General features: G+C 27.6%; 2 protein-coding genes across 2 annotated transcripts; both read right to left on the reverse strand.

Annotated features, from left to right (window-relative positions):
• Positions 1 to 14,513: 14,513 nt before the first annotated feature.
• LOC127279927 (uncharacterized) lies at positions 14,514 to 21,290 on the reverse strand. The gene is made up of 10 exons (XM_051302587.1): positions 21,091 to 21,290; positions 20,846 to 20,955; positions 19,884 to 20,183; positions 19,551 to 19,699; positions 19,411 to 19,477; positions 19,173 to 19,332; positions 18,762 to 19,072; positions 18,500 to 18,650; positions 18,210 to 18,346; positions 14,514 to 17,607 (listed from the first exon to the last, which is right to left on the reverse strand). Exons 1-10 carry the CDS (start codon positions 21,224 to 21,226, stop codon positions 17,233 to 17,235), a joined length of 1,896 nt encoding a protein of 631 aa, XP_051158544.1. The 5' UTR covers positions 21,227 to 21,290; the 3' UTR covers positions 14,514 to 17,232.
• On the reverse strand, positions 15,698 to 17,131 carry LOC127279929 (uncharacterized). Its single transcript, XM_051302589.1, has one exon. The coding sequence runs from the start codon at positions 17,129 to 17,131 to the stop codon at positions 15,698 to 15,700; it is 1,434 nt and encodes a 477-aa protein (XP_051158546.1).
• Positions 21,291 to 22,491: the final 1,201 nt, after the last annotated feature.

Below are 22,491 nucleotides of genomic sequence, written 5' to 3' on the forward strand. Positions count from 1 at the left end.
AATTTTTTATTTGAATTAAATAAATAATATTTTAACCAATTATTGCTGTATTTGAAACAAATATCATTTAATTGACTCAATTAATAATTATTTGAAACAAATAAATATTTATTTGATAATAATCAAGTAATCGAGTATTTGAACCAAATAAATATTTTTTTCAGTGTAGGAGTTTTGAATGTGACTAACCGCTGCCTACACGGAAAAAATTAGTCAAGGAAATTTTCATCGACTTTGTAGAAGACTCACGGATATAGTGAAGAGTGTTTAACTTTTTAAAATCACTCAGCTCTAAAAATCACGAAGAAGTAATTCAAAAAATAGAGTACATTCGAAGAGAATTTAGAAAACATGTTCTAAACTTTCAGCGACAATCGATGAAAATAAAAACACCACCGGTCGATCTATGGAGACGGCGCGCAAACGATTCGGCGATAGTCGAGGAAAATTGCGAACCTAAAATTTGTTCTACAGTGTTCTAAAGTTTCATCAACAGTCGCGGAAAACAAAAACTCTAAATCGACCAATGAAAAAAATTCTCTTAATTCTTCTTTATTATTCCCTATATTTAATTATTTCTACATGTACACACAATCACGACACACAGGTTTAAACCAATTCCCTACCGCAAACTTAATACTAACACTAACACGCATATACATTTATATTACACTACGATTCTGCTATTTCGCTCGTTATGAATGAACTTTCTCATCGTCCTCATATACTAAACGTAACATTTTTTCACCGCTTGCGAGAAAGAGTGTAATATTTTGTAAATTAAAAATCTGAGCTATTTTTGCTTGACATGTTTTAGAATTTTAAATAGTATTTTAATATGTGTTTAAGAATATTTTACAGCTTTTTTTATTATTTATTTATCAAATGTGTAAAAAAAATTTATTAAATTCAAATAATAATTGAGTCAAACAAATTGTTTTCTATTAATTAATTAAATTTTTTTAAACGATTTAATTATATTATATATAACTGTTATTATTACGTTTATAATAATTATTGAAGATTAAAATTGTTTACTACATTATTTATTATTTTACACATCATACAAATTTAATTTAATTAATTATATTTAAATAATAAATGCTGTACAACACTACATATTTGTCCAGCTAAATTTAAAAGGTTCAATTTAAGAGACAAGAATCACAAATATATACAAATGAAAAGAACTGGCTAAAATACTTGAGAGTTTGCGCATTTTTTCTGAGCACTATTTTCCTCGACTCGTTGTCTAAATTTTGCATCAAAGTGTTACATTAACATTAATCGTGGAGTATTTCTAAAACTCCGTAAAATATTTTATAATATCCAAGAGTCTTCGATTAGTCGCCTAAAATTCACGCGACTAATTTTTTCCGTATATAGGTCAATGTTGGTCAATTTCTACATCCCACATCCACATCCACTTTTTAATTTTTATTACCACTTTTTCTAATTTTAATTCCCACTTACATATTCACTTTTTCTAATTTTTATTCAAACTTTTAAACTTCTTTTAATTTTCATTCCCACTTCCATTTCGACTCTATTCTTTCTAATTTCCATTCACACATACTTATCCACTTTTTTATATTATTATGGATGAAAATTACAAAAAGTGGAAAAGGCGAAATAAATTAATATAATGGGAATAAAAGAAGGAATGAAAATAAGAAAAGGTACAAGTGGGAAGAAGAAATAGAAAAAGTGGAAATGGGAATAAGAATTAGAAAATGAGGAAGTTGAAGTAGGAATGATAATTAGAACAATGAAAGTGGAAGTGAAAATAAACAAGTGGAAAAGGGAATGAAAATTGGAAAAACTAAAAGCGGAAGTATGACTGAGAATTAGAAAAAATGGAAGAGGTAATGAAAATAAACAAGTGGAAGTGGAAATGAGAATTGAAATTGAAAAAAGTGGATGTGGAAATGGCAATGAATTTAAAAAAGTAGATGTGGAAATAGAAAAAATGGAAGTGGAAATGAAAATAAACAAGTGGAAAAGGGAATAAAAATTTAAAAAAAATAGAAGTGGAAGTGGAAATAGGAAGAAAATTTAGAAAAAATGGAAGTGGAAGTGGGAATAATAATTCGAATAAGTGGAAATGGGAATGAAAATTAGAACAATGGAAGTGGAAGTAGGACTGATAATTAGAAAAAGTGGAAATGGAAGTAAAAATGAAAATAAACAATTGGAAGTGGAAATGAGAATTCGAAAAAGTAGAAATGGGAATGAAAATTAGAACATGAACCTGAAGTCCGCAACGATTTTTAAAACGAAAAATTAAAATAAAATGATTTTTTCTAGTCATTTTATTATTAATTTTGATTTGCATAAACTTTTAATTTAAGATATTAATCTTTTTATAGAAGCCAATTACCTCCGAATAATTTTAATTTTATGCCAAAAAAATACATATTATCTAATTATTTTTTCGTTTTTGTTTATAAAAACGTTGCGGAATTCAGTTTCATATTAGAACAATGGAAGTGAAAGTGGTAATAAAAATAAACTGGAAAATGGAATGAGAATTAGAAAAGGTGGAAGCGGTAGTAGGACTTAGAACTGGAAATAGTGGAAATGGAAGTGAAAATGAGAATTAGATAAAATGGAAGTGGAAATGTAAATAAAAAAGTGGAAGTGGAAATAAGAATAGAAATTGGAAAAAGTGGATGTGTAAAAGGAAGTGGAAATGAATTTAAAAAAGTGAATGTGGAAATAGAAATGTAATTGAAAATTTAAAAAACTGGAAGTGGGAATGGATGAAAAATTACACCTAACAGACATTTAAAGAGTTCCTAGTTCTATCTTTGTTAATTCAGGTTGATTTCCCTGTAAAAATGGGACAATATTGACCAATGGACACGAGGTGAATACTTGGTGACCCTTTTTTATAAGAAAAAGGGATAATTCCAGAAACTTTTACGTGGAAAATGTATTTTCTTTGCTAAACCTGCTATTAAAGTCAATATAACAATTAAAATTTTGATTGTATGCGTTTTTTTAAACGTAATAGTAAAAATATTGAGCTTCTTAGAGCAAAAAGTGTAAAAAAACAACATTATTTGAAAAATATCAAGTATTACCTTGAATAAACATTATGATCTACTTTAATGAAAGTAGGTACATTATTCCTTTAATATCTATAAACGTTAAAAGTATAAAAGTGTGTCTAATTTAACTCTAATGTGTCGAAAAATGAAAGAATTTTGCTCTTTAAGTTGTTTTTAAAAAAAAAAAAATTTTTTTATTATAGAAAAAAAATTATTACGAGAAAAAAAAATTTTTTGAAAAAAATGTGAAAAAAAAAAATTTTTTGGAAAAAATGTGAAAAAAAAAATTTTTTTTTGAAAAAAAAAAAAAAATTTTTATACAGATGAAAAAAAAATTTTGAAAAAAAAAAAAAAAAAAAAAAAATTTGTGTCCGAGTGATACTTTCTCTAATAATAAAAAAAAAATAATAATTTTCGCTTTTTTTTTTTTTTTAATCAATCGGACCATTTTTTTCGGCCATTGGGATGTCCCGAATTAAATGAAAAGGGACTGCAGCTTCATTAAGTAAGTTATCAGGGACCTGTTGAGGTTCCTCCTCCGCATTTATAATTGGGAGGTAAACTATTTCCCCTCTATCGTTTCTATTAATTCTTAAAAAAAAAGTTCTTCAACAGATGGGAGAATTGTCTCTATCGGATAAAGACATCTAATGTATGGGGGTTCAATACAACTATACAATTGAACTATTATATGAGGAAGATTTATAATTATTAAATTGAGGCTACTAAAAGCCCAAATGCATCTCCAACATTGTCCGGCTGGTCGCCTGCGAAAAACATCGCGACGAAGGCACCCCGGACAACCTCTTTCTTGGGCCAAAGTGACGGTAAGCATATAATGCCGGTGTTCGACTACTCCTCGAACACCATCAGGAACTCTTCCCGCGAAAAAACATTCCTCACAACGCCATGTTTGCCCTTCATTTGGTATTGATGACCAAATAATGGCATCCATGTGGATAAATGGAGAATCGAGTGCTGAAATTTGGTCCAAAGTCGTCTATGAAAGAAAACAAAAAAAAAGGAAGACATCAAAAGATGTCAAGAAAGGAAAACACATATATATATATATATAAATATATGTGTATGTATGCATGTTTAGAAACATAGATATATGGTAAGAATAATAATAATAATAAACACACACATATATACAATGATACATGTGAAAACGTTTCAATTAAAAATTTTATTTATTATATAAAAAAAATTTTATTATATATATATATATATCCAAAAAAAAAATATAATAATAATTAATTCCAGGATAATCTTCATTGATGAACTGATTTACTTACTGGTGGCAATAATAAAAACGGAAAGTTTCTTGAAACCCATTACTCATGGGAAATAAAATATGGAGGATCACCTCTATTATAATAATTGGGTACTCCCCTCACAACAAAAGGATATTCAGGATATCCTTGGGACGTCCTGGGGATATCGATTTGTTTTCGGCGGTTTGGATATCCCTGGGATATCTTAGAGATGTCCATGGATATCCAGAGGATATCTTAGGGATATCCGAATCGCCAAAAGCAAATGGATATCCCCAGGACGTCCCAGGGATATCCTGAATATCCTTGTGTTGTGAGGGCCCATTCATTTTTCTTTTAATTAAATTAAAATAAGTGAAAGAAATCAGAAGTCGACACTTGATATTAATTGACATGTGGTGTAAATAAACACCATCGTGAGGTATGTAGTGAAAAATTCCAGAGATGGATCGTTAAAAAGAAATATAGTTACGAACATTTACAAATGTTGTATTACAGTTCCTTTATTAGTATTCTGTTTTACAAATTTAAGGTTTATTCAAAGATTAGTTAATTGTAATTGATCTTTATGAACAATTTTAAGTTGATTATTACTAATTTTCTTTATTTTAGCATTAAATTCACCAATTAATTCTGTAATTTTATAAGGTCCCTCGAAAAATGGGTCGAATTTTTTATTATTTCGTATATTTATCTTTAAATTTACTATATCACCAATTTTATAACCAACCGGATGAACATTCTTATCATAATAATATTTATTTTTTGTTTTAGATTTTTCAAGATGTTCACGGGCTAAGAATGGATACTGTCCATTTTACGGAAAAGTTCTTGTAAGTATTGTGTGTAAGTTTTATCAGGTAATTCTTGGGAAAAACTAGAAGGAATTATTGCTTCTTTTCCGAAAACTAAAGTATAAGGTGCGAATCCAGTTGATTCATGAATGGAAGTATTATAAGAAAATAATGCATATCGTAACTTTTCATCCCAGGATTGAGCGTTACTAAATTGACGAAGATATTGAATTAGATCTTAAAGACTTCGTTCAAGAGATCCTAATGATTGAGGATGATAGGCTGTTGATTGAATTTTTTCAATATTAAAAATTTTACAAAAAAGTTTCATAACTTTACTTGTAAAATTTCTTCCTTGATCACTATGAATTATTTTGGGGCAACCATAACGGGAAATAAATTGTTCGGCAAGAGCATGAGCTATTGTAACTGAATCTATATTTTTTAATGGAATAGCATCTGCATATTTTGAAAATATGCATTGTATAGTTAAAATATATCGATTTTCATGCGAGGTAATTGGTAAAGGACCAACTATATCAATTTGAATTTTCTCAAAGGGTTCCTTAGGAGTGTCTGTAATTCTCATTGGCTGTTTTGTTCTTAAATTTATTATTTTATTTCTTTGACAATTTTTACATGATTTAACAAAATTTTGTATTTCAATTTTCATATTTGGCCAATAATAAATTGATCTAATTCTTGAATATGTTTTTGAAACCCCCTTATGACCTCCTATAGTTGATTCATGAAATTCTTTAATGATTTTTTCGCGTTCTTCTATTTTTGGCTTTTTTATTTCTTCTGAACAAACTAAAATTTTAATTTTTGAATCAGAAAAGTATTGATAAAATATTTTTTCAATAGAAAACCAAGAAATTTAATCTAAATTGTTTCCCACTTTTGAAACTCTAAAAAAAGTAATATCAAGTGGTTCCAGTGCATTTTTTAATGCTAAAATAGCACTTGATATTTTATTCAAAAAAACTCCCATCAAAGTTTTCTTTAACTACTACATGAAAAATATAGCGATTCCCTTGAGGAATAACGATTACATTTCCAACCTTAAAATCATCTAATTTTATTGATTCTACATTTAATAATTTTTTTTCAATTAATTCTTTACTAATATCTGATTGAAAAATACAATCTGCTGAAACAAAATGAACAATATAACCAGTTCCCATAGACAGCATATCTTTACTATAAATTATACAAGCATTATCGATTTGAAAAACTGATTCATTCATTCATAAAGGATTCCAAAATTGGACAGCTTAAAACCTGCTGCAATGAGTCTTCATGCACAATTCGCGAATCCGAGGGACAAACACCCCCCGCGGATATATTAGGCTTAACCCCTCCGACCCCCAAATCGGCACAACTCATCCCAAGAAATCCACAATCACTCAATCCAAAAGAACGATCAATCAAACCATCAACATCAATAATACTTATTGTTTCTATTTTAATATCATTATTATTTACTGGATTTCTAGATAAAGCATCTGCATTAGCATTAATTTTACCAGGTTTATATATAATTTTGTAATCGTATTCACTCAATTTTATACGCCATGTTGCTAGTCTGGAAACAGGATCTTTTAATCCATTTAACCATACTAAAGGTCTATGAACAGTAACTAATGTAAATTCCCTACCATATAAGTATGGACGGAAAAATTTTACCAAATAAACAATTGCCAACAATTCCTTTTCAATAGTAGAATAATTTATTTCAGCACTTTGCAAAACCCTAGATGCATATGCTATTGGTAAATCTTGTCCAATTAGACCTTGACTAAGTACTCCACCAATAGCATAATGTGAAGCATCTGTAGTTAAAATAAATGGTTTTGAAAAATCAGGATATTGAAGAATGGGAGGTTGACAAATTCGATCTCTTAATATTTCAAAGGATTTTTGATGTAATGAAGTCCATTCAAATTTAACATCTTTTTTTAATAATAACGTCAGAGGTTTAGCTATTTTTGAATAATCCTCAACAAACCTCCTATAATAACCAGTAAGACCAAGAAATTGTTTAATATTTTTTCTTGTTTTAGGTATTGGAAACTTCTTTACTGCTTCTAACTTTTTTGGATATGGCTTTACACCCTTTTCTGTAACTAAATGACCCAAATAAGTAATTTCTTTTCGAAGAAAAACACATTTATCTGGCTGTAAGGTAAGACCTGAGGTTTTAAGTCTTCCTAACAATTTTTTTAATTTTTGAGAATGTTCTTCTAAACTGAATGCATAAATAACTATATCATCCATATAAACGAACATATCAATACCTTGCAAACCTGTTAAAACAATGTCCATTAATCTTTGAAAGGTACTAGGAGCTGTTTTTAAACCAAAAGGCATTCTTGTATATTCATAATGACCAAATGGAGCACTAAAAGCAGTTTTTGGCTGACTTTCTTGATCAAGAGGAATTTGATGAAATCCTTGAGCTAAATCCAACACAGAAAAGTATTTAGCTCCTCCACACTGGTCAATGATATCAATAATACTGGGAATTGGATATACATCTCCCACAGTAATTTCATTCAATTTACGATAATCAATTACCATTCTCCAGCGTCTATTACCATGTGAATCTAATTTTTTAGGTACAATCCAGAGGGGTGAATTGTAAGGAGCCTTAGAGGGTTTAATGATTTTTGCTAATAAAAGATCAATCAATTTGAATTACTCAAGGACAATTCGTGAATATTCGTTAGGATCTATACTACGTAGTTCTCGAGTAAAATCAATATTTTTCTATTTTTAGATTATTTACATTTTAAAATAAAATTACATCTCATATAAGTTATTGCTTTACTGCGTAGAAATATCGCCGCCATATTGGATTTTTATGTTAAATCTGTCTCACAAATAATTTAAATATAAATAAACATTTTGTTTATTTATTTATAGATGTTATACTATTTTTATGATAATAAAATTTAACAGTAATTTTTACAAGACTTAAATATATATATATAATATTTATATATGTTTAATGTAATAATTATTCATGTTTCATTATTTATTTATTCTCTAATTTTTAATATTACTTACTTTAATTATTTATTAAACTTTTCAATAAATATTTATCTTATGTTTAATCAAAATAAACTAATATTAATTTTAAAATCAATAATTAATTGAATATATATATATATATATATATTCAATTTACGATTTTTTATAAAACAAAATATTAAAAACAAAATTTAAATTCAAAAATAATTTAGAGATTCGATAAAAATTCTCAACTCGTTTATTTGAGAATTTCGACTTCACTAGAAATTTCACTAAATACAGATGCCAGACGTCACAGTAAGTATATAAAATATAATTGATTAAAATTATTATTTCTTGTAACTTACATTTCTTTTTTCCAAACAAAATATGATTTTTTAATTAATTAACAAACTAAATAAAACAAAATACATATTTATGACTAAATTTATTTTTTTAATTTATTCTTAGGAAACGTTTATTACGAAATTTGGTGGAGATGGCTCAAAAGGGCATATTTATAATGCTTTGTCCAGAATCATAAAAAACAAGTGTGCAAAAGGATACACATGGAAGGGATGCAAAGCAAAACCCAGGGCAAAGACTCTGAACTGTATGATGGAAGTGAAAGGTAATTAATAAATTATTATTTTGAATTACATATATATAAGAAATAAAATACCGCTTATTAACATCTTCCTACTATACAGCAATTAGAAGCATTAACAAAAATCTTCATTTGCTTTTGTGTGATAATGTCGGAAAAATATTAGTCAGGAAATATTTTTTAATTTGCAGCTACATTATGTAAAATCCATAGGACTTTGACTGAAGCGGACTTCGATGGACATGATGCGGAATGGTTCCGCACTGCAAATCAACGGTATAAAAGAGAAAAAGAAAAGTGAGTAGAGGAATTTCAATTTTTTAATAATTTAAAAATATTATCACATTTATTATAAAAGAAATTTAATACAAATGTTTTTTTATTTTTGGTATTCTGTCTCATTAAAAAACTTTTTGATAATTTTTCTAATTAAAGTTCAAACATTATTGGCGATTATTTTTTTGTTCTTTCAGATTTCATTTGCTCTATAATAAAAAAACATTATGTGCGTGTATCATAAACGGATAAATTAATGTTTACTTTGCAGGAAAAAAAGGAGAAACGTCAGCGTCAAGAAGCTGAAGACTGACTTTCGTATTATTTTTATTTTTAAGAAAGATTTTATTTACTTTTTATTACTAATATAAATAACGCGCGCTAAAGCGCGCATGTAGTGTCTATATTGTTTTGAAATTAAAAACTATAGCAAAATAATAACAAATAAATTATTTAAAAATACGAACAGAACAAATTTTTTAAAAGTAAGATATAAAATATAAAATGTTTACAAACTATAAAATCTACAGATTTCGTTATAATTTTTCTCTAATCTACATTTAAAAATACATTTGATTACCAATAAGTTTGAGCTCTTTAGCTGCAAAATTATAAATATTAAGAAAGGACAAGTTTTTCCCATTAATATTTAGTTTTTCTTAAAAATATATTTAAATAAATTCTAACTTGAAAAAACGCACGTGTACATTTCCTAACTTTTTCTATTAAGTATATCAAATTCATTACCAATAATTTTAAATTTTCACATTCAATAAATTTATTGAACTAAATATTAAATAGTCAGTAAAAATTATGATCAATTTCAATAATCTTAACACAAACTAAAACTAGAACATAATTTTTAAATTCAAAATATAATCACTCTTTTAAAATTAATATCCTTTTAGCTTTAATAACTTTTTTTCAATTCAGCACAAATTTAAAAATTGAAAACTTAAACATAAAAACACATCATAACCACACTTTATAAATTGTCAAAGTCAAAATCTAAAGAAAAAGAAAAAACTGGTCTAATAACATCACATTTATAAATAGCTGTTCATTGTTACATATTTGTTACAGAACAGATATAAAACAAATCTCAAGTGCAGTGATAGAGAACAACTACAATCTTGCAATTAATAACAAATAACAGTCATTGCCCTCCCCGGGCAATGTTTAATTTTTGGTTATTATGTCATTTTTCAGTGATTAACCGTTTATTTTCAAGACTTTTTTGAGATAAGTATTTTTAATTTTTGGACGTTTTTGCTTCCTCGTGGAGGAAGCTATGTAGTCCTTTCGTTTATAAACTTTTTAAAAATGGTGAAAACAAATTTTCCTCTATATAGAAACATGTTATATGAGATCCTGATCAATTGTCCGGATGTATGTATGTGTGTGTGTGTGTATGTGTGTGTGGATCGTTTTTGTGAACACGATATCTTTAACAGGTTTTAATGGATTTGGATAAAATTTGGTAGGCTTATTTAACACATTAATCTCTCAAAAATGACGAGAGGATTTTTAAAAATACCCAAAAAAAAAAATTTTATCGTCTTTTTTCCAAAAATTTTTTTTTAATTGAAAAAATTTTTAAATCAAAAAATTTAAGGTAATATATGATATAATCGTCTTCTTTATGTCAAGATGAATCGATTGATACATATAAAGTATAGATTTGATTGAAATTTAAAGAATTAAAGAAAGTTAAAAAATCAAAAATTCTCATTTTAGCTATAAAATGATGTGTTTATTTAAATTCATGTTTATATATGAAATAATTTTATTCCCTGCATTGAAACGAATTGGTTGGTATATATAAAGTATAGATTTGATTTAAAATTTGAGAATTAATAAAAATTGAAAAATCGAAAATTCATATTTTAGCTAAAAAAATTTGTGTTTTTTTAAATACAAGTTGATGAATAAAATAATTGTATTCCTTGCATTAAAACGAATCGATTCGTATATATAAAGTTTATGTTACACTCAAAATTAATTAAAATTTTCTTTATTTTTCAAAAAATTTAATTAATTTAAAACATTTTTAACTCGAAATTTTTTAAATCAATCAATTGAATTGGACAAATTCATTGCTTCCTTCACGAGGAAGCGAATTTTTTGCTTCACACAATGAGGAAGCATAATGTTTATGAAATAAACATAAAGGACCCCCTCCTTGTTTCATATTTGGTGAATTAATTTTTTAAAATAAAGATGTAATTAGAGCCGCAACATGTATTAGAATGATTTGTAATATTTTATTAACAATTTTTTAATATGAAGTATGAGTTAAGGCTATCGAAAAAATGCCGAAGGTAAAAAAGGTGTTTCGTATATGCTTCTTTAAGCAATGAAAAACTTCAAAATCATGTAATTATTATATCAAATCAAAATAGCCAAAAATAATTTTTATTTTTACAATTGAGTCAGATTCGACAATTTTCCCAATTTTTTAGGTTAATAGTATTATTTACACTTAAAAGTCATATTTAATGAATCTTATTATTGTTAATAAAAGAAAATTATTTTAAAAATTACTTCTTCTTTATTAATTTCAAATTATATTCATTCTTTAATAAATTATGCAAAATTTATAATTTACATTACTATTTTATGTCTAGTGGGCAATCATTGTTAATTTGATGGTCAATCACTGTAAAAATAATGACAATCACTATTTTTTCTGTCATGTGAAGATTTTTTTAATTTTTTTAAAATTTATACTAATATTAAATAAACAATTCATTATTATTTTCAGATTAATGGAATATTTTAATTCCTTTACAAATGGTTTCATTTCTCATTTCGATAATTAAACATTTGTAATTTGTATAAATATATATATTAATTAATTAATTAATTATATATTAATGAAAAATTATATATAATTTATAATTATTTACAATTTTATTGATTCGTTTTAATGCAAAGAACACAATTATTTTATATTTAAACTTGAATTTAAATAAATATAAAATTTTTCAGCTAAAATATTTATTTTCTATTTTTTAACTTTCATTAATTTATTATATTTACCTCAAATGTAAATTTTATATATATATATATATATCAATCGATTCGTTTTCATGTAAGGAATACAATTATTTCATTTATAAACTTAAATTTAAATAATCACAAAATTTTATAGCCAAAATGTGAATTTCTGATTTTTTAACTTTTATTAATTCTTTAAATTTAAATTAAAACTATACTCTATACATACTGATCGATTTGTCTTGACGTAAGGAATACAATTTTATTATATATAACCTTAAATTTTTCTATTTAAAAATTTTTTCGATTAAAAAAAACTTTTTGGAAAAAAGACAATAAAATTTTTTTTTGGGTATTTTTAAAATTTTTTGGTCAGATTCAAGATATTAATATAATAAATACACGGAGAGAAATCTGGTGCGATTTACGCATGAGCATGTCCTTAGGAATATAGTAACAGACGCTTTCAAGCAAAAATCCTAAGTGAGCGAGGTATTATTGTATGAGTCTCACCTGATATTCAGATGGAATCTTATGGTTTTTGCTTGGAAGTGTCCATGCTATATTCCTATGGACTTGCTCATGCGCAAATCGCAGCAGATTTCTCTCCGTGTAAGCATACCAAATTTTATCTAAATCCATTAAAACCTGTTAAAGTTATCTTCTAAACAAAAAAGGGATCCACACACACACATATATGAGAGATTCTTTTTCAATCGCCCCAGCCCAAAAAGTCAATGTTCTGGGATTGGCTTCATACTTTGGTAAATTGTTGTCCTATATGATAGTAATAAATCCCTAAAATATAAACTTATTAAAAAAATATTTGTAGAAAGTAGAGGGGTTTGAAGTTTTGACGTTAAGGGTAACATTGTCATTTTCAAATCCGTATAACTATGACAAAAGTTAATGAATTTTAATTTATCCATAATGAATTTTAATGCATTTTTCACGTACTTTTCAAAAATGTATACAAAATTTAAAAAAAAAATTTTTTACCCCATTTTTTTCAAAATCAACCCTTATTTTTCGATTTTCACCCCTTCGGGTATTTTTTTTTTTTTTTTTTATTTTCATTGGAAAGCTGAGGTTTTTTCCCATGAGCTATGTAAATATGAAAATGGGACAACAATAATTTTGTGAGTAACAGAATATTAAAGTAGGCGGTGCCGATAAGGGTGCCGTTAAGGGTAACATTGTAATTTTCAAATCTGTATAACTTTGACAAAAGTTAATGGATTTTAATTTATCTATAGTGAATTTTATTGCATTTTTCACGTACTTTTCAAAAATGTATGCAAAATTTAAAAAAAAAAATTTTTGACCCCCTTTTTTTCAAAATCAACCCTTATTTTTCGATTTTTACCCCTTCGGGAATTTTTTTTTGTTTTTTTTTATTTTCATTGGAAAGCTGAGGTTTTTTCCCATGAGCTATGTAAATATGAAAATGGGACAACAATAATTTTGTGAGAAACATAATATTAAATTAGGCGGTGCCTATCTAAATCCTCAAAGATGATCTCCAAGTACACCCCTTATCGGCACCGCCTACTTTAATATTCTGTTACTCACAAAATTATTGTTGTCCCATTTTCATATTTACATAGCTCATGGGAAAAAACCTCAGCTTTCCAATGAAAATAAAAAAAAAAAAATACCCGAAGGGGTGAAAATCGAAAAATAAGGGTTGATTTTGAAAAAAGGGGTTAAAATTTTTTTTTTTTAAATTTCGTATACATTTTTGAAAAGTACGTGAAAAATGCAATAAAATTCATTATAGATAAATTAAAATCCATTAACTTTTGTTATAGTTAAACGGATTTGAAAATGACAATGTTACCCTTAACGTCAAAACTTCAACCCCCTCTACTTTCTACAAATATTTTTTTAATGAGTTTATATTTTAGGGATTTATTACTATCATATAGGAGAACAATTTACCAAAGTATGAAGCCAATCCCAGAACATTGACTTTTTGGGCTGGGGCGATTGAAAAAGAATCTCTCATATAATGTTACATCCCGAGCGAAAGGCGAGGTTAATTAATATGTATATTTTGAATATAATTATAAATTATAAGGGAGGCAAGGTAGGCTGATTACAGTCAGATTGGTAAGTTCTGACTATTTATTTTTGTGTGAGATCGTTGTTATCTATCGATCCTATAGGGGTCGTCTTTATTAATTTATTTAACAATTGGTCAAACACGGAGAAAAAAGGATTGTTGTGACAACTAAAAATTAAGTCCGCACAACAATTCCAGTTTGCTAATATAGAACTAGCAAATCTATTTGTTGTGGAGACAAAAAAAATTTGTTAAAGCGAGATTGTTATAAAAACTATTCCGATTTGTTCGGTGAACAAGCAGAATTGTTTTCAACAATATACCTGGATTGTTAGTTTGACAAAATAATTTGTTGTACTAACAAAGCGTTGATCAAATAAATTTTTCTCACCTTAATTAATATTTTTGTAGAAATAATAAAATTAATTGATAATTAAGTACAAAATTTATTAAAACTTTTTTCTTTACAATTATAAAACATTATTTTAGTACATTAAATATTAAAAATTAAGCATTACAGCCGAGTATCACAATGAAGTCTATACTTATGTTTGATATCGTAAAATGACGAAAAGTCCTCCTTTTGGGGCACACAAAATATTGAGAGGAAGAGGGTCAGCAAGATTTTCTATGTTGTAATAGACTATTGTTTCAGTTCTTTTTATTTCAAACGCATGGAAATGCTGTTTAAAACCGATTGTTTCCAAAAGGCGGCATGAAATTACCACCGTTTTATTTGAAATAAAAATATTTTGTATTTCCCCAAACACTGGCCAACCAAAATAGTCGTCGATATCGACTATGACTGTACTACTATAATTGTCAAAATGAGATCCCTTATAACTAATCCAGTGAGGAACAAATACCGAACTGAGATTCGGGAAAAAAGTTTTTAAAGATTCTTTTAACTGATTATTGAGTTCACAAGATGCAAACGAATCACCAGCACCCACTTGAATTTCTGACAGAATGGAACAATTAGCAAGAAACCTGTGGCATAAACGTAACTGATGTTTGATAGATAATGATTTTATTAAATTTACTCTCGACATATTTCCTTTTGAATCTAGTTTCAATTCTCTGTTTTTTGACTCGAAGCGACGAACACTCAAATTTGATACGGGTCCACTTGTTTTCATAATTGAACCATAATGCCAAATAATTTTATGAAATTTGAAAGTGAGGTGATTATCTTCAGAAAGATTTAAATATTGCCGTCCCAGTTCGGTCACATAATACTGAAAAGATCTAATACTATTTTCAGGTACATATTTGCTTAAAACAATATCATAGACTCGTTGAAGACTTAAATATAATTCCCAATATTCATTCTTTTCAGGTACAAGGTCCCCCATCAACAGACCAAAAGTTCGCACAAAACATTGCATTTCGGAGCCAGTCATTCTTAACTTTCTATTTCTTAAATTTTCAATAGTTATAAATAATTTTGTTTTATATAAAGCTGCGTAAGAGCCAAAATCAAAAAGATTCAGTCTAGTATTCAAAACTAGCAATGTAAAAAATCCTGTATTTGGATCAGTGAGTTTAATCAAAACAAATGTCATCACTTCATGAGCAATGCCCTCATCAAAATTATGTAAGATATCTCCCTAAAGATTTTCAGTTATGTGAAACGATTCTAATTCATTTAAAGCACATCTACTTGTGATTCCCGTGTCCTCTGTACTGTTTCGGAGTACATCTATTTCATAATTTGTTCTATTTCTAAAAATTGTCTCATCTATTTGTAAATCGTTAATCAATTGATTTTTGTAAATTTTGCAATAACGGCAACGATAATTTGCCGTTGAGAAATTGCAGACAAGACCACAGAGCTGATGTATTCCTAAATTATCGCCTAGCACTAACCCCAAGACAAAATAAATACGAATTTCTTCTCCGGTAGATAATTTTACAAGAATTCCATTTTTTTCTAATGATCTTAAATCTTCAAGTAGAGGTGCAATAATATCTTTTACTGGGAAGTCATCACGATCTTTAGTATTAAATAAAATAGACAAAAATATATTTTCTACACGTGATGCTATCTCTGGAGGTAAACATGCGATGGTTACATATATTCCACCAACTTTAGAGCAATGATGTCCAACAGGATTGTTTGGTTCAAAATCGTCATAATAAACGAACAATGGAAGAACAATATCGCTAGATTTGAACTTCGACCTTTTCTTTTTCCACGCATCAGTCTGAATGTAGTTACAAAGATTCTCTGTATTTTCGTTTAAATAATCAACATAGGTTAATATACTGGAAAGTGAATCGGGCAATTCTAAAAATTTCGTTAAAACTGGTGCTAAAGGAATATGTTGAGCGGTAACTTTAACCCACTTATGAATAGTCCCTGAATCTGTTTTTACTTGAGTCAATTGCTTTCCAATTTCAAATTCATTTGCTGATATAAAATTACCGGTTGCCATAAAATATTGAAAACGCTTATATTCTGTGTCTAAATGAGAAAAGGGAGATTCTAATGCATTAAACATTTCGGATATTTCATCTACATCCGATGGATCAGCGTTAGAAGATTTCAAAGTTGTTAAAACTTTTTGTTTTAAAATATTTGTACAACCGTGGGATAAAAAATTTGATGTATCATCGATTAAATCTTGAACAACATTTCTAGGTAAGACAGCTTTACTGTAAAATTTACTTACAAATACATCACTTTCATTTTTAAGCCTATCCTGGAAAGAGACCGTAGAGGGAAATGTATCTTCATCGTCTTCAATATTTTCGGCATTGTCGATATCAAGATCATAATCAAATGAATTTGATTCTAAATTTAGAACATTTTCATCAGGTTCAGGTTGACATTCATTATCAGTTAAAAAATTACTATTTTTAACGTGCTCCTCAACATGCCTAACAAATGCTTTAATACTATTAAATTTTCTAAAACAATCGTTTTCTCCGCAACGATAAACGCTTAATATATTATAATTGTGAGATATCTTAAGATGTAAAATTAAAGCTTTTGTAGTTTTAAAATCACGTTTTGTCTTGCACTCTATGCAGACGGGCATTTTTAAAAAATGGAGACGCGTAGAAACTTATAATCTAAAGAATCAAAAAATAACATTAACTGAAAAGATTAGCGACAAACCTGTCAACATTACTCGCATTTTTACGAGCAGGTTTGTTTAGCCGAAGGAGATTCGAATTTCGCTTTGAAACGTTGATATTCTTTAATCATAGTACTTACTCCTGTGAAGTGATCGTCAGTAGTTTCTGTGATACCATAAACAACTTTTTGCAAAAATAACCAGATTTGTTTCGATTCAGGCGGATACGGCGTGTGTAATGCATAAAAACTTTTAAAGGCTATGTCAATAGCATGGAGAGCCGATTGCACATCATAGAAGAATTCGTCAATACAAACGATAAATTGAAGCGGATCTTCGAAGGGACCAATGACAGCCACAAATGGTTGCAGAGTTAATTTAGCTGCTTTTAATTTTTCTCGCCTTTGTTCTTTCACTTCATCAAACTCCACGAAAGTCTAAAAAAATTTATTTATATAAAACAAATCTTTTGGTAAAGAAAATTACAATAGAAAAATATAAAGTAAATGTCAAGAATTTATAACTGTAAAAAAATTTGGAACTAGTTCTATTTCTTTTTCTCAGAAAAACTGAAGTAAAATTAATATTTAATGACAATAAAATTTATTTAAAATTATAATCTGCCTTAAGGAGACTTATTCCCTTAACATCAGCTCAAACTCAAAAATAGTTTTTAAAAGATCCAAAAATATATTTAAAATTGATTTCGCCCAAGCTTGAAAGATCCAGTTGTATAGTTCTTAGAAAAAAATATTTTGAGTCAAAATTTGTTGTTAAATAATTATATAACATTATGTGATTTTTCTTAAAAATTATACCTAAAAAACGTAGTTTATATGCAACTTCTATAAGCAATTGTTTCATTTACATTCCGAAAGACTGTCTACAGTTCTAAATATTTTTTATCTAATAAGTAGATATTAATATTAAAATCAAATTTGAATTCCTCAAATGTTTCAATATAAACGAAGATAAATTCTAAAAAATTGACTAACTAGGATATTCATCGGACTTTTATTTAGAATAAAAATTTACTTACTCTATAAACTCGGAAAAAAGCATCGTTTACCTCAGCGTGGCTTGGCCTCCAGGATTTTTTACCTTTTCGTTGTCCTGTGATATTGACGATTGGCAAAATCTTACAAAAATTTTGCAAGGTATGCAAAGTTTTTTCTCCTATTAAAAAAAATTGTAATTTAAACAATATTTTCTTACAGTCATAGTGATACTATTAAGTTTCTCAGACATTACCATTTTTTTCCACCAAAAAGACATTCTAAGACTATTTTTACCAGACTCACTAAAAAGATACGAGGATTTAAAATTTACCGTTCGACATTTCTTTATCATCATCTTGTTGTAGAAAACCTGGAATTTTCTTTTCAACCTGCTCGACAATAAACGATTGCAATGTAGCCCACTCGCTAAATAACGCTAATGGATCAACATCCGGCTTCAACGTAAAAAAATCAATCTCGAACTATAAAAAAGAATTTATCAATCAGTTAATAATCATAGAAATCTTTGAAATATTTAGGTGTAAAAATAAAAAAGAAGAAAAAGAAGAATGAAAACATATTTTTGTACTCACCAAATCGTAGGCCCTATTTTCTTGAAATACTGGATATTTTACTTTATAGTCATGAAGAGTAAGTTGTTTTTTAGTTTTCTCAATGGTTTTAGCACTTTTGCTTACAGCAGCTAATTTCTTTGCATTTGCACAAACTGCTCCATCTGTCGATGCTACCTCATTATCTACATCCTCCCCATACATCAGTTGATTGAGTCGAATCTTTGATGTTTTTCTCCAGTGATCTAAGACTTGAGGCCAATTTGATTTATTTCCTCTGTTTTGTTCTAACCAACAGAGACTACCAGCAATCGATTTGTTAATTTCCACGCCTGAGCAAAATTTTAAGATTAAAAAACATTTTTTTTTAAACTAATATAAATGATAACAAAATAGTATTTATATATTATAAAATATGAATAGTTTGATTACTTGTGAAGGGTTTTTCTGAATTGATACTTGATAATTTAACTTTTGTTATGGCGCCACAATTGGAAAGTTTTCTTCGAAGATTATAATACTTCCACACAAGTTTTCCTTTACAGGTTAACTTTTTAGTTTTGTTGCTTCGATATGCTTCAAAATATGTAGTCTACAATATAAAAAAATAGTTGAGTATATTGAATCTGAAAATATAAATTTAAATTTAGATATTAAAATTATTACTCACCACTTCTTCGGTGGGAAATTTTTGTATTATCTGCTCGGCAAGAAATTGAAGGCGGTTACGAGGAATGCTATAGTGAAAAACAAAAAAAATATGTTTTCAAAAATGAAAGAATATTAATTGGAAAATTATGTATCTCTTACCTCTTATCCATATCATCTGATAATTCATTTTGCAGAATACAGTCTACCAATTCATCCCTAATCGAATCTTTCAAGAATTTATTTTCTTGCTCGTATAGTTTTAAAACTGTGGTTCCATCTGGACTTGACTTCAAAACACTTTCTAAGTCCTAAAAGAAAGATTCAGCATTAATCTTGTTTTTTACTGTCCCATGAAATTATTTTAATGAAGTTAATGCGAGGGTTTTACAAACTTGCAAAACTTAACGCAAAATAAAATTGAAAATATTGCCTTATAAATGAAAAACATTATTTTTTTGTAGAAAGAATAAAATAAACATAAGGATTACTCACGTATGTCTTAACTTTTTTCTTCACTGGTTGAAAATCTTTAGATATCGAAGTATCGGCACTTTTCAAGTGTTTTTCTACAATAATCTCAATATTGTCATCAATTTCTCCTGTGATAATGCCTGATAAAGGTTTGAATGCATTCACCGACTCGTTAAGAAGATCAGAATTATTTTCAACCTCTTGAAAAATAATCGACGGCACTTCTTCATAGTCCAATTTATTCATATAAGATATAGAGGTTGTTTTAATATTTGAATTTACGTCAGTGGAAGTTTCCGCTCCGAAGTCAAAACTTTCAAGCTAAAAAAAATTGATTAAAATTGGTGAAAAATAAAATATTTAGTTAAATTCTATATTTTTACATTATTTCTTATTTATTTTCTTCTAAATTATTCATTTTATTTATTCGGGGTATCCAGTAATATTAAAAAAAACCAAGACCATTTCAAGATTTTAAAGTTCAAAAATAAATTTTTCAAAATTAATCTTTGACGTAAACCTATATTTTTTGTGACAACAAAAAAATATGATTTTTCATTACTTATACAAATAAATTATTTATATATTTTTCAATATTAGTAAAGTTCACCAAAAATTTAATTATTGTCGAAAGTTCTTAAACAATTTTCAGTAATTCAAATTAACAAAACTTTTAATTTTAAATTTCAAGAATATAAATAATTTACAAAAATTTTAACTGCAATTCCGCCAAAATTTAAATTAAAAAAAAATTTCTAAAATTCTTCGATAAACTAATTATTTTTAACAATTTTAATTTAATCAAAAATTCTAATATTTAAAAATGATTCCAATTTAAAATTTTCTAAAATTTACTTACTGTATATTTGTAAAAAAAACCTCGAAGAAAGCTTTAGCAAATAAAGTTTACATAATTCACTATTTTAATTCAATATTTTCTAAATCATTTCAAGCATTAAAATATGTAATTAACTTTATCTTACCCACTCTTTCCGTTGGGTTTCAAATCTGATCTTCTGACCAAGCTTAGGAACCAAAATATTTAATGTATTTGTATCCATATGTTGGATTGCAAATAAATCCATTGAATTGACTGCACAAATAAAAATTGTAAAATAAATAAATTAATTATATTAACAGCAATAGATAAAAAAACTTAACAACTTTTAAACTTATCTATCAGTTAATAAAAAAGTGAGGTTATGTTTAACACTATTTAAACACTTACCAATAAAATCAGACACAGTCTTCTCATCAAGCCCCCCTTTTAATAACAATTCCCGCACTTTTGCCTCCTCTCCTGGGAGCATTTTCACTTCAATATATAATAACAAACTTAAGTTAAAATAAATAGAGAGGCACATGTGCCCTAATCGCGAGACCGACGCGCAAGTAAAGATGAACACGTGACATTGAGCAGTAAACCTGTCAGCTCAACAAATCCGAATTGTTCCATCAGCAATCGCATGATGCGCTACCAGAAGTTTGTTACTATACACGGAAAAAACAAACTAACTATTTTAGCACCAAACTGCTTTATCCTTTATTAGTATGCAATTTCGTTTACCTATTAGAGTATGAAATAATGCTTTTTTAGTTTAAAGTAAGTCCATACTAAATAAGTATAATGGTTATACTCGTATAGTAATAGTGACGTGCTATAAAAGCATAAAATTGATGCCCGCGAAGTACGACATATAGTCTACCTAAAATAGCAAGAGCTTCTTCCTTTTTGGTGTATAAATTCTTGCAACCTGCGTTTTGGCCACGCCTCCCTCCCTTTCCAACCATTGATATATCGATATAGGCCAAAACGCAGGTTGCAAGAATTTATACACCAAAAAGGAAGAAGCTCTTGCTATTTTAGGTAGACTATATGTCGTACTTCGCGGGCATCAATTTTATGCTTTTAAAGTACGTCACTATTACTATAAGAGTATAACCATTATACTTATTTAGTATGGACTTACTTTAAACTAAAAAAGCATTATTTCATACTTTAATAGGTAAACGAAATTGCATACTAATAAAGGATAAAGCAGTTTGGTGCTAAAATAGTTAGTTTGTTTTTTCCGTGTAACAGTACGGATTTGCAGACTGAACAAGTTAAACGTAGCAAATTCGTATAATCGTTAAAACAAGACACATTTGTATTGACAACAATCCGAATTGTCATTTCAACATTCCGAATTGTAGCAACAACAAATCTGTCAACAACAATCCAAAAATTGTTATGGCAACAATATCTTTTTTCTCCGTGAACTTTATCCATTATTTATAGGATTTATGAGTTTTATGATTAATTTTTGAATAAAATGAAATAAAACGAAATTATAGTAATCTTTTGATTTATTTTAATAAATTATTTGAAAAGCAAATGATATGAAAAAGTACAGTTTTAATGTGAATACAGGTGTTACAATTTAAATGAAAATGTAGAAGTTAACAAATAGATAATTGGTACTTACAACTACCTCTTATGAGGGCCGAAAAACAAGATGAGTCAAGTGGTTAACACTTGAGAATTTTACGCAGCGGCTTTCGTTCAACTGTTATACAAAATCGTTGTTTTAACAATCACTGTTCTTTTAGTTCATAACTTCCGAAATCTTACTTATTTTCAAAAGTA

The sequence above is a fragment of the Leptopilina boulardi genome, unplaced genomic scaffold (genome assembly GCF_019393585.1).
Source record: "Leptopilina boulardi isolate dan_hultmark-lab unplaced genomic scaffold, ZJU_Lbou_2.1 LbouV2_226, whole genome shotgun sequence".
In the NCBI taxonomy this organism is placed as follows: Eukaryota; Metazoa; Arthropoda; class Insecta; order Hymenoptera; family Figitidae; genus Leptopilina; species Leptopilina boulardi.

Excerpts from the sequence above, each read along its gene's own strand:
- LOC127279927 (XM_051302587.1), bottom strand. The coding sequence starts at position 21,226 with ATGTGCCTCTCTATTTATTTTAACTTAAGTTTGTTATTATATATTGAA. Across the intron at positions 19,478-19,550 it reads TCAGATGATATGGATAAGAG|CATTCCTCGTAACCGCCTTC; the intron begins GTAAGAGATACA and ends TTTTCACTATAG. Across the intron at positions 19,333-19,410 it reads AATTTCCCACCGAAGAAGTG|ACTACATATTTTGAAGCATA; the intron begins GTGAGTAATAAT and ends TTTATATTGTAG.
- LOC127279929 (XM_051302589.1), bottom strand. The coding sequence starts at position 17,131 with ATGCCCGTCTGCATAGAGTGCAAGACAAAACGTGATTTTAAAACTACA.